Consider the following 14,128-nt stretch of genomic DNA (forward strand, 5'->3'; position numbering starts at 1 on the left):
GTCCGGCGTGCTAACGTTTCTGTCAGTGCGCCGTCTTACATATTTAGTAAATAATAATGGAAAACTAATACAAATAGCTACAAGACAGCAAAACAGCAAACAAAATGCTTTGTTGTCTTCATGGGAGACAAAAAATGAAAAACTGGGATTGAAATGATAGATATGAAGAACGACAACCAACAAATGAAATTGTTAAAATGCTAAAATCTAAGATAAAAATTCGGCTTAGATTGTTATGATAAAAACAATAGCAAGAGAAGCTCCTACATGGCCAGTACCTGAAAAGGGTGAATAGGATTAAGGGGAGTGCATAAGGAGAATTCGCAATATTGGTTAAAAACCACAATACTCTCTGCTGAGACTGGCAGATGTTTACTTGCGGCAGAAGCTCAGATCTTGCCCTCCGTCACCAGAAACCATCTACAGTAAGAAATGAAGTAGAATGCAGAATATGTTGAGAAAATATAATGACTAGGTACTGCACCCACACACACGCACACACACACACACACACACACACACACACACACACACACAAAGACATTAAGTAGGGTCCATTAAACAGGGCAAAACAAAAAAGGCATAAAACTACATGCACACAAGGTACAATGAGTTGAGCTTGGCAGTGAAATAAGACTTCACACTACTACTACTACTACTACTACTACTACTCAGGTTCAGTCGGCAATTAAGAAAAAATGGTACAACTTCCGGCTTGCGAATACCGGAAATCGACGTTTTATGAGGACTAATTCCGTTTACACGTCTGTCTCAGAAGTCCAAACAGTGCCAATGTATCAGGTATTTATTGTCATTATATATTTTTCAATGAAAATCATTGCCGTTGCATAAATGTTTGTTGAATATTGTTGTACACACGCGCACACACATGCACATGCATTTATATGTGTATGTGTATATATATATATATATATATAATTATTAAACACATATACACACACAAATATACATATGGGTTTATATATGTGTACGAATGTATATGTATCAATATCTATATCTATATATATACATATATACACACACACAAACATGAATGTTTACGTACACATATACGAGGGGTGCTGAAAAGTTCTTGTCTTTAAGGGCATTACGAAGGCCTGGATCTGTAGTCTTCGAATTTCCCCTTCCTGGTTTTGGTAAGCTTAATTTCTCAAGATTGGTATCTAAGCAGTGTGTTACACATCCCAGGGCCCCAATAATATGTCTGTATGAATGCATGCACACCTGTATTTGTATGCAAGGGTTCATAGCACTGCTGCTCCAAGTTTCATCACCACCATTTTGTATTCGTTCAGATTTATGTACAAACGCATATTCACGAGAATTTCTGAGTCGTAATGGACCGAAACTTTCTCTACAAAGGAATGAACGAAATGCATTAAATTAAATGAACGAAATGCATTAAACTAAATGAACGCATCCTTCTCCCGTTCAAGCATCATTATATACGTGTGTGCGTGCAAGCTTACATGCTTGTGTGTCTGTACATGTGTGTGTGTGCATGTGTGTGTGTGTGCATGTGTGTGTGTGTGCATGTGTGTGTGTGTGCTTGTATGTGTGTGTGTTTGCGTCTCTGTGTGTCTGCATGTGCGCATATGTGTGTGTATGTGCGTATATGTGTGTGTTTGTACATAGTCTACGACTTTTAGATAATAACTGGGAAATGATAACCTTTAAAATGTTACCGATTTAAGATTTCTCTGAAGAAAAATTAAACTTGTCTTGATTAAGAATTATCGATTTGTTTTTACTTAGATTTAAAGGTCCTTTATCTTCGTGGAAGAGTAGTTGGCGTATTTGACCTCTTTGTGTTTCCCATGAGTGGTTCTGGCTTAAACAAGTGTAGATGGCTTTTAGCACTCACGACCTTTTCCAAACTATTTTTTAGTTATCGTTTTCCCAACAGAATTTCGCTGTTTCGGTTCTGGTTGTGGTCGTAGAAAATTTGAAACGTTTGGTTAAGCAACTTGTATTCTGTTCAGGAAATTGTTCCACGTCGAAATGCTCTGTATGAAACATCATTGCTGCTTAAACATTCCTTGTCGTGCAGGAAAGAGGAAGGCACAAACACTAATGACTATAGGTGATGTGATATGTTTATTTTTTTATGAACAACAATGAAAAGTTTCAGACATTTTAGCAACAAAAGGGGTTTAGTAACAGAATGATTTCACATGTACCACTCAGAATATAGTTTTTTCAATGCTTCCTGCTCATTCAGAAACTAAAGCTAAATTTGTTCGGTATTACCAAAAATAAGAGCCAAAGACATTAAACCACATCATTTTCCATAAGGAGACGAAGGTTTGTCCAGAATGACGCGTAGTTAACTTCGAAATGGCTTTATTAAAGAATGCGTAGAAATTGGAAGCCCACCGGGACCCTACTAGGTGGTTATTTCCAGCTTTTGGATGTGTTCATTGTATTTAATGGACTTGAGGATTCCGTATATAAAAGGAAAGAGTTTTTGTAATATTTTGGAAGTCTTTGGTTTGGCGTTGTTTATAAAGTTGCTTCGTCTTTAATGCCGAGCTGCATACAATTTGTTTACAGCTGAGTTGAATCTGATATGTTCAGAACAACCAATTTTCTAGAAATATGGCACCGGTTAATCAATACAAGATTTACGATAGCCTACTTGGCCTTGCCTGGGCTTGATAACAAAATGCAGCCATATATAACAAGCTAAAACTGAATTATCGCACAAATATCGTTGGGGACCGAAATGAGATGAACACATAAATACATAAATACCATGATTCATGATAATCGTATTTAGACATGTAACAAAGCTTAGAGTTCAACGAACCTCGTGTTTTCCTTAAGGTCAATGACTCACAATTTCTGTTAGCTTTCATTTTAAACTGAATTGTTTTCGCAAATATTTCTTTTAAAACTTCTATACAATAAGTTTCTTCAGTCTTGAAAGGAATTTTTTTTTCTTTTTCATTTATTACTAAACAAAACTATCAGCAGTTTGAATATCGTCAATTTTAGCTGTCAGCATTTTTTCTTGAGAACATTTAGCTATCGGTTTTGTTTTGAATGTCGACATTCTCTTTGTACACGAGACGATCTAGCGTTTATCCCCTCTAGGATCATTAACATAATCAGTTCAGTGAATTAGTATCAAGCGACAAAAGAACATTTTCTACATTTTAGAAGCAAATATAACAGCGACCAGTTCTTTACCTGTGTGATTTCAGGTGTTATAGACAACCACATTGGCCCAGTATTTAGAAATGACGTTCAGTTCTAGCTAGATTTTTCTCTTACTTTTTTTTTTTTTTGAGGTTATAAACATTATAAATCCGAAATATATAATTTTAGTATTTATCTGCGGATGTAATCATAAACGTTACTTCACAGTATATATACATATACGTGTACAGAATACATATCCATACCAACAAACACACACATACACACACGCGCGCAGACACACACACACTACATACATGCAAACATACATACATACATACATGTCGGATAAATATAATAATAATAACAATAATCCTTGGATGGAATTTATAAGTATTAAATGCTTATAAATTCCATCCAAGGATTATTGCTATCATATATATATATATATGTATATATGTATGTATGTGTGTGTATATATATATATATATGGATGCCCATATATATATATGGATGCCCATATGGAGACAAGCGTAGACGAATGGAAGCGTAAAAGTGAGGTGGTCTTTATTTATAAATTTAATACTCTTTAACTCTGCAGAAAGCTTCTTATCGATTTTGCCAGGAGTTTAACAAGATCGATAAGTTAGAAATTTTTGCAGACTATTGTTAATCATTATGTGTGTGTCTAGAATATAGAATGTGTGTGCGCGTGCATGATTGAGCACATGCACGTGTGTATGTGTGTGTGCTCTTTCGAGTGCATCTCAAGCAGTATTTGATCATGGTTCCATTCTGCAATTATAAAATGTGTTGGTTTTGTTGTTAATGTGTTTAGTGGTCAAAATAGTTCAGAAACTTAATGCCATCCGTAATAGACACTGAACAAGCCGCCCCCAGCTAACCTCCCAACATAGAAAGCTATGACGTATCTACCCCGCTTTCTGGCATCGCTTTCTCCTTTTCTCGTCTGTCATCACACCCTCAATATGGTGTCAGGAAATGGGTAGAAAAACGAATCCAAAGCCGCATGAAACACACCAGTCTGTCTCCGCATTGCATGTAGAACTTTTGTTTTTCGAAATCGATCAAAAGGGAACGAAAAGCCTTTTCTTTTCGACGTGTAAACAAGGAAATAACACAAAAGTCGTTGTTAACAATTAGAGTTCCCAAAAGGGGGTGGTGAATGTAACATTAACTAGGGTTATCCGTGGAAAGAAAAACCTACGGAAAAGAACCATGGTAACCTCGGAAACGAAAAATAAAAACATTAACATGAGAGCAAGGCGCTCTTTCTCTCTTTGTTTTATAGGATTATGCTCAAGGTGGTTCCGCCATTTATTCGTACCATCCTTGCGACATTTACCCACCTTTGGTTGAACTTTTCATTAGACAAAACTTCCCTCTCTATTTTCAACTTCCTCTTCAAGTGATACATGAAGAAATCGATCAGAGGTTGGCCAGAGGGGAAAGTGTTTGTCTCTAACCCTTTCGCACGAGTCCACTACACACATCCTTTCACCATAGCCACCAGTAGATAGAAAGAGAGAGAGAGTGAGAGAGAGAGAGAGAGAGAGAGAGAGAAAGAAAGAGAGAGACGTAGATAGATAGATAGATAGATAGAGAGAGATAGATAGATAGATAGATAGATAGATAGATAGATAGATAGATAGATAGATAGATACATACATACATACATACATACATACATAGATTCATGCAAAACTACACACATACGTGCGAGAGATTGAAACTGGCCCGCTTGGCTTGGTATTATCCTCTGAATGCACACATTTTGACATCGGCGAACAACTTCAATAGTACTGGATCGATAATTATGTCTTTAATGTGTCGTGATCAGATAGTTATTATTTGCTTTGCACAATATCTTTGCCTGCTCTTGATTGGCAATATGAATTGATATACATATATATAAATGTGCTGAATAACATCGCTTCCAGTAACAATTTTCCATTATCAATTATACACAGGACAATTATCTCAGTTCTATTGGCCGTTGCATTGCTTCTGGTAACATATGACATATCAGAAGCAGTTTTATGTCACACTGTAGCCGTAACCATGCAATTGAGAGTTGGGGAACAATAGACCAATTTTCTTTCGCTCTTTACACTTTCGTTATATCTCTTTCGAATTATGTACATATATGTGTCTGCGGGTGTAATTGAGTGTGTGTGCATGTGTAAATATATGCAATATGCACGTATATATGTAGATGCACACACACACACACACACACACACACACACACACACACACACACACACACACACACATATATATATATATATATATATATATATATATATATATATATATATATATATATATATACATATATATATATACACGTGCATCTATTCACACCCATATATATAAAGCGTAATTGAATGAATAATCCACACCGCTGTCCCACCCATGTAATCGATTGGATTCGAATCTCTTCCATTAGAGGCGTCCGTTGAACTTCACTAGTGATCAATGAGCCATATGCACGAAAACATGCTATGAGTATTAGATTAGATGCTAACCTAAACACGCATGCATATGCATGCATAATGCATACATGTATATATATATATATATATATATATATATATATATATATATATATATATATATGTATGTATATATATAATATATAATATAATATAATATAATATAATATAATACACATGCACGTGTGTATGTAAATGTTCTACGCTTTTCATATCAAACAATTACCATATTTGTGAACAAAAATACGACATATATTTAAACTAATGTGTGTGTGTGTTTGTGTGCATGTATGTGTGTGTGTGTGAATTGCTTGGAGTGATTACCAGTCAGCTTTGAAGTCAGTATATGTATCTATATTGACATCCCAATAATTAGTAAACTATATCTTATATGTCTACAATATAGGATACTGAAATAGGATACTGAAATAGGATGCTGAAATATTGGCCTCCAACCCTGTCCTGGATGATATATGCGTGTGTGTGTGTGTGAGTATAATATGTATATATGTGTATAATATGTACAATGTGGGTATATATATATATGCACTTATCCATATATAGAATACGTACATATACACAGAGCGAGACGGGCAGATGTTATAGGCTTCGTATAAACAAGTATATATAGACAAGCATATAACATTGTTCTTTTTCTCTTCTAGTATCCTTCTATACACGTCTGTTATTTTAACTCTGTCTACTTCAATCTATTTCATATCCTGCGGTTGCATCTTTATCTTTACACATTCATTTTTTATTGAGATGTTATTATTGATAGCTTTATCTTGACTCTCTATCTCTGCTGTTATTTAGAGTTATTCTTTATTTCACTTCTCACTTTACACCGTTCAGCATTCAATATCTTTACCCTTTTGTGTTTTATTGTCATATTGTTTTGGTTGCACCATTTTACCTTTCTGTACGTTCCATTTATTCTGTGTATATTTATATATATATATATATTTACAATAAAATCAGTAAAGATGGTCACGTGGTTGCTAATGGTGTCAAAGCATTTATAAAATAGTCATAAAGAAGTGAGTATAAAAACATTAAGCAGAAAAACAGAAAAATCAGAGACGCAAGAATTCTCCATAAATGAGAAAAATATCCGGAATGCTCAGACGAGCGTCACAGATAAGAGTAATGGAAGTCCAAGTAGTTTATTTGCAGTGGTTCACCATGGAATACATCGGTTAAAATTTGGGGAGCTCATACTCGAACCTCACAACTATGGGACGAGAGAATGCGGGTGTCACTTTACAGCTGTTTCTGGTGTATAGTGTTCAATTAGTGCAGTAACGCGGAGGAGGTTAGTGTTACTGAATGTATATGAAATAACACTTGAACAGTACATTGCCTACAACCAACTCTTGTCTGCTAACGTTTCTGCTAGCTCGCCGCCTCTATCCTGAAATATTGTCACTTTGTATGTTAGACGTGTCACCTCACATCATACACATCCTGATACGAATTTTGTTGGCTGTGAAGAGGTTCAGACATGGCTGCAGATAATAATGCAAATCCAAACTGCAGGAGGATTCGAGCCATTGACCTTCAGTGTGCTGGACTGACGCTCTAACCAACTGAGATATAGAATCACCATATGTATGTAGTGTGCGTGAGTGTGCGTGAGTGTGCGTGAGTGTGCGTGAGTGTGCGTGAGTGTGCGTGAGTGTGTGTACTTCGGAGTTTGTTAACAAAATGACTTGCTTTGAAATCCGGTCTTAAATCTAAAACGCGATGATATAGTCATGACAGCCATTTATGGTGGAGCACCATCTCTTGTATTCACTTTTAGGTATCGTATTTTACAGTCGAATTGGTATATATGTGTCACTATCTTTCCAAATAGTAATGGATTTCACATGGAATTTTTGTTCCTCGACCTGGTCTGAAAATTCTAATGACTGGAACAAACTAAAAAAGGAATAATAAGAAAGAACAACAGATATATATATATATATATATATATATATATATATATATATATATATATATATATATATATATATATATATATAAATATATATATATATATATATATATATATATATATATATATATATATATATATATATATATATATATATATATATATATATATATATATATATATATATATATATATATATATATATATATATATATATATATATATATATATATATATATATATATATATATATATATATATATATATATATATATACATATATATATGGATAGTTTATCCTGTTCATGCTATTGTATTAGCATTATCATGTGTTTGAGAAAAAATTATTTCTGTATCTTTTATGTGTGTGTGTGTGTGTGTGTGTGTGTGTGTGTGTGTGTGTGTGTGTGTGTGTGTGTGTGTGTGTGTGTGTGTGTGTGTGTGTGTGCGTGAGTGTGTGTCCGTGTAAGTATTCCCGTTCTAAGCTTGGATATTAAACTTGTTTCTTGTCTTTTTTTTTTCTTTTTTTCATGCAATTGGAACATCTTGGCACACCAAAAGGTGGAAGCAACCAAAGTAAGAAATGAAGCCCATGCCATTCCACTGTTACCAAACAGCGCAACAGTTGCCGACGAAACGAAAATCGAAATACGGTAGAGAAAAAGACGAAATCTTGTATAGAGACAGCAACGTTTTATAACAAACATTAAGAGCGAATGTGTGTGTGTATGTGTGTGTGCCCTTGTTTGTGTGTGTATATATACAGTATATATGGTGTACATGGATGTAGATTTAGAAGAATGGATGGGGACAGAAAAAGAAGACAGAGAGATCAAATCAGAGGAAGGAAGAGGAGGAAGAGAATTGAACTTTTTTTTTCTTTTACTTTTGGACTGGGCTGCAAAGATATAAACTTCATAGATGAGCAAAATGCATTAATTCACTTAATCGGGCGCACGGTTGTACGGATTCCATTTATTTTACTAAGCTCCGGAGAAATGAAAAGCAAAATTGAATTTTAAATGAGAAATTTTGAAAGAAAGGCATTTAAAAACAATAATAAAATACATCTCAGAAAATAAGAAAGCAAAAAAGGGAAAGAATGCATGGGGAATGAGAGAAGGAGGAAATTGCGAATAGGGAATGAGATAAATATATGTGTATGGGTGTATGAGAGATAATTAGAGAATGGATGAATAATAGGAAGAGCGGAAAGGAAAATGGATGACAAAGACAAAGATATAAGAATAAGAGCAGAATCGAAAGACGACTGCACACGTGTATGTGTGTGTGTGTGTGTGTGTGTGTGTGTGTGTGTGTGTGTGTGTTCCCATTTCGATTTTGTATTTGGTTTACAAGTTTCTTGATGTGAATTCGTGTACTGAAATAAATTTTGTTGTCTTGGTAGGGTCATTACACCAATAATAATAACACACGCCCTGGTCCAATACCACTTCTAGGTTGTTAATTAATTGTTTGAATATCTAACCAGCCAATTAATCGATCATTTTTTCAAGGTGTTGTTATTTAACCAATTGACTAACATTAAAAAGAAGCGGTATTGAACCAGTGTGTGTGTGTGTGTGTGCTACTATTATTGGCATAATGACCCTCCCAAGACACAACAATATACTATGTGTGTGTGTGTGTGTGTGTGTATGTGTGTGTGTGTGTGTGTGTGTGCATATGTATGTGTGTACGTGTGTGTGTTTCGATGCCTTCGTCAGTATACGTGTGAGTGCGCGGTACATTCCTGGTGATTTAATGTGCGACCCGAGTTCTCTTACATTTTGCTACACTTTTTTAATACATCAGACACTTTTTTGCACTATTTTTTACGAACGTTTCTATATTTACTCCAGGAATCCTAAATTCAGGTCAAGAATATCACTTGGATATGGAACACTGGGGCAAATAAAATATTCTTGTGCTCATTGCAAATGATTTACAAGTCTTCGAACGACCGTTGGTATAATCCATACACTTTGAAAGAGAATGCAACCGATAAAATCCATTTCAGCGGTTTTGTGTTTATTTTATCTCAGAATGAAAGGCATCGTCAACATCAGCAGGATTTGAACTAAAAACGTTTTATAAAGCAGTTTATAAAAGAATATTGCCAGGTTATTTGTTCAGCCAAACAATGGCTCCAATGCTAATATATATATATACATATTGGTATATGCATGTGTGTGTGTGTATACATACATAGATATATTTATATACATATTGGTATATGCATGTGTGTTTGTGTATACATACATAGATATATTTATATACATGCATACACACGCACCTACATCTATGTGCGTGGTGTGTGTATTGTGTGTGTGTGCGTGTATATATATATATATATGTGTGTGTGTGTGTGTGTGTGTGTGTGTGTGTGTGTGTGTGTGTGTGTGTGTGTGTGTGTGTGTGTGTTGCCAATTAAATTATTGTCAAACTGACGATGTCTTAACTGGCCGAAACTTCCAGGTCTCTGTCAGTAATATTTTAGTTTAAGAATAATATATTTCTACTCTACAAATGTATAGAGTTACTCATTAAATTATTGTAAAATTGTTAATTGAACATTAAAAAAAAAAAACATAAAGATAAACGTTTCATTAAATATACGACTATGGTCAATATTTTCCATACTTTCTTATTAGCTTTTGACAACGGTTTCCAAAATAAGTTCCTAACTTCATATCCGACGTGTCTAGGCGTTCGCAATTTCATTATCAAGAACTGAATTGAAGATATTTTCCGTTTGTGGTGTTTCTTATAGACTGATTGAATTCGTGTAGACTTTAAGAAACTATTAGATTGATTTACATTTGTTCATATTAGCGAATGAAGATGCGATAACTTACAACGTTAGACATTTCTATAATAACATTCCATGTTAGTACTAAATAACTGATGGATTATTTGTGTAGCACAGTTAAACTGTAAGCACGCTGATATAATCAATTAAACTCAGATAAAATTGTATCTAATTTCAGAAAAAAAAAATAGCAAGCTGAGTGTATTTACAATCTGATATAAGCAGTAAAAACGGTTTCTTTATCATTCGGAAATCTTTCATTTAGAGTTGATGCAACTAGTCTATTAACCTTAACGGTTTCACAAATTAATCGGACGTAATGTTTTTGCTATCGTCATTATTATCATATCTATTAAGAAAGCGGCGAACTGGCAAACTGGTTAGAGCATCGGTATAAATACTTCAGAATATTTGTAACTGAACTTTATGTTATGAGTTCGAATCTTGCTGAGGTCAACTATGCCTTTAATCTTTTTCGGGTACCAATCCAATAATAGAGTCGGTGTGATCGACTTACCCCGTCCCGCTAAACTTCCTGACCATGTACTAAAATTAGAAATAATTACGAGTTCAAATTCTGCCGAGGTTGACTTTGCCTTTCATCGGAATCGATAAAATAACTAGCAGTCAAGTACTGGGGGAGGACCAATGTAAGTTCTGTTCATTTTTCCTTATGCCAACATAAGAAAAAGTTAAGGCGGCGAGGTGACAGAATTTTTAGCGTATCGGACAAAATGGTCGGTGACATTTCTTCCGGCTCTTTATATTCTGAGTTTAAACGCCATCAAGGTCAAATCTTTTCATCCCTTAGGGGTCGATAAAAAAGATAATGTCGATGTGACCGACTTTTCCATCTCCTCAAAATTGCCGGGCTTGTGTGACAAGTTAGAAAAATATATTATCACATATTTTCGAACAGGGATTTCAGATAGATCTCAAGAAATTGCTGTCCTTGTACCAAAATTTGAAACCAATTCCTCAATAGGTGGTCCAAGAACCGACCATGCAAATTTTTTTTTTCGAGCTGGCAGAATCGTAAGCGCGCCGTACAAAATTCTTAGCGGCATTTCGTCTGCCTTTACGTCCTGAATTCAAATTCCACCAAGGTCGACTTTGCCTTTCAAGGTCAATAAGTACCAGTTGAGTACTGGGGTCGATGTAATCGACTTACCTCCACCCTTGAAAACATTGGTCTTGTGCCAAAATTTGGAACCAATATTTATACGACTACAGGGCAGCGAGATGGCAAGATTTCTTACCGCACTGGGAAAATGCTTAGCGTTATATCTTCCGACTTTACGTTCCGAGTCCAAATGCCACCAAAGCCGATTTTTCCTTTCATCCTTTCGGTATCCTTAAAATAGGTACCAGTTTCGTACTGGTGGGGGGGGGGATGTAATTGACTAACACACCGCCCCCACCGGAATTGCTGGAGTGATGCAAAAATATTTATACGACTATAATATTTCTGTTAAACCTATAAATGTTCATATTAAACCCATTCATGTTAAACCTATTCTATATGAATTGATATTTGTGGTGAAAATTATGTAACGAAGCCTTAGGTGTAGACATGGTCGTCTGCTTAAGAACAGTGGTTCGCAATGGCGCTGTTACGGAGTTGATCGCATGGAGCGACATTTAAAATATACGATGAAAATGAAATTTTGTAGACGTTACCGGTGAGTAAAGCCATCGATTGTGTAGGTAAATATAAACATGTGATGAACAGACTCGGCACGTCGGACAAAAAAACTTGTGACATTTAATACCGTTTCTAACATGTATAATTATTCGAAAGTCTAATTGCTTAGAAAATCGGTATGAATTTGGTGTGCTAACACAGGATACTATTAAAAGGAAAATATTTATAGCACATGTTTGTACGATAATGGAAGCTAGCGGACCGTCGTTCGATAATCAGAACTTTCCATGAATAGGTCCTAAATATGTTGCATATTTTCCAACTACAGGGAATTTTAATTTCAAAATGTTGGAACATTGTCTGTGGCTCAGCATAGACACAGACAATAAGAAAATTGGAACTTGGGTCGCAGATTTGACTCACCAGGAACTTACCTCTAGCCGTAGGTCATGAATGCGTCTGCGACATTAACAGTATATTGCATATGAACGTAGAAATTGAGAATACGATTGGTGGGGTTGACTGGAAGGATTGGGAAATAGAATATGAGAAAATGGACACCAAAAAAGATTTGTACAGAAAAGAAGCAATTAACACTCAAGAAAGAATTTGTGGTGTGTGTGTATGTGTGTGTGTGTGTGTAATTTTATATCTGACATCATATACGAGCATGAGAATATAGGTGTATGACTATATTGATTGATTACTCATCTTCACATTGTTACGTTCTTTGCATGGAGTAAAATAATAAAATAATTTAAAAATATAAATTTTCATTAATATATATTTCAATTTATACTTTGCTGCCATACCTACAAAAGTGAGCAGAACTGAACAATGGAAGACCAAAACGAAAAATTGTTTGGATTGCAACAGTATGAGAACAACACTAACATACAGCCCCACAATTGTATTCTACAAAGACCATAATAATAATTATGATGATAATGATAATGATAATAATAACTATTATTATTTTCACTATTATTGTTATCAATATTATGATTGTTAGTATTGTTTTATTTTGTTATTGTTATTATTATTACTATTATTATTATTATATAAAATCGTTGTCATTCATCGAACTGTTTAATAAAATCACATGAAAATCTAAATTATAATAAAATATTGTTGTGATTCTGTGGCTCGGATTATAATACATCAGGGCAACTGCAATATATTTTTTGTGTTTTAATATTGTCCCCACATTAATAGATATGGTCATGTTTGGATTATCTATTAACAAAATATTTTCATGAGTGTGAAAGTAAAATTTCGCATATACATGCACACACAAATGCACACACAAATGCACACACAAATGCACACACAAATGCACACACAAATGCACACACACACACACACACACACACACACACACACACACACACACACACACACACACACACACACATATTTATTTATATAGAGAGAGTTATAGATATAGATATATACAAACATACATATATATATACATGTATGTTCACACACTCATAGACGTGTATGTACATAAATACATAGATACACAGACAAACAGGCATATAAACATAAAGAGAGAGAGGGAGAAAAAGAGAAAGAGATAAAGAGAGCGTGATCAAGATTGCTTTCTTGTTGATACATCCAAAAATAAAAAATGCGCAAGTAAACACCGAGATATGAAAGCGAAATTACGATGATTCTCAAATATACTGGACAAAATTACCGGACAAAAAGCAACAATTAGTATTTTTTAATCCCAAAAATATCTGGAATCTCAACAGGTTATAGGACCTATCCATGCACGAGGTGGATAATTTGCTAGTCTGCAGTTATATCCGGGCCCAACTATATCTAGACTCTCATGTGGCCTCGCAGTCAGTCGAAAGTCCCAATATATTCGCGATTACTACATAGTAATATAGCAACATAGTAATATATTTATATATATATATATATATATATATATATATATATATATATATATATATATATATAGCCATACATTCACACACACACGCATATATATATATAGTCATACATACACATATATACATGTCTTTATGCGCATATAT

At 34.6% G+C, this 14,128-nt stretch overlaps 1 protein-coding gene across 2 annotated transcripts in view; it reads left to right on the forward strand.

Moving 5' to 3' along the window:
* Positions 1–13,203, forward strand: part of LOC106878352 (PDF receptor) — a 320,701-nt gene extending 307,498 nt beyond the window's left edge. Inside the window, exons 13-14 of one of the 2 annotated variants that reach the window (XM_089356953.1) lie at positions 676–801; positions 8,182–13,203. In XM_089356953.1, coding sequence (XP_089213079.1) covers positions 676–801; positions 8,182–8,277 — 222 coding nt within the window. In that variant the 3' untranslated portion in view covers positions 8,278–13,203. The remainder of the gene's footprint in view (positions 1–675; positions 802–8,181) is intronic. The other variant, XM_089356954.1, reaches the window with a different exon arrangement.
* Positions 13,204–14,128: the final 925 nt, after the last annotated feature.

Source organism: Octopus bimaculoides, chromosome 9, assembly GCF_046866305.1.
Source record: "Octopus bimaculoides isolate indiv1 chromosome 9, ASM4686630v1, whole genome shotgun sequence".
Lineage (NCBI taxonomy): Eukaryota > Metazoa > Mollusca > Cephalopoda > Octopoda > Octopodidae > Octopus > Octopus bimaculoides.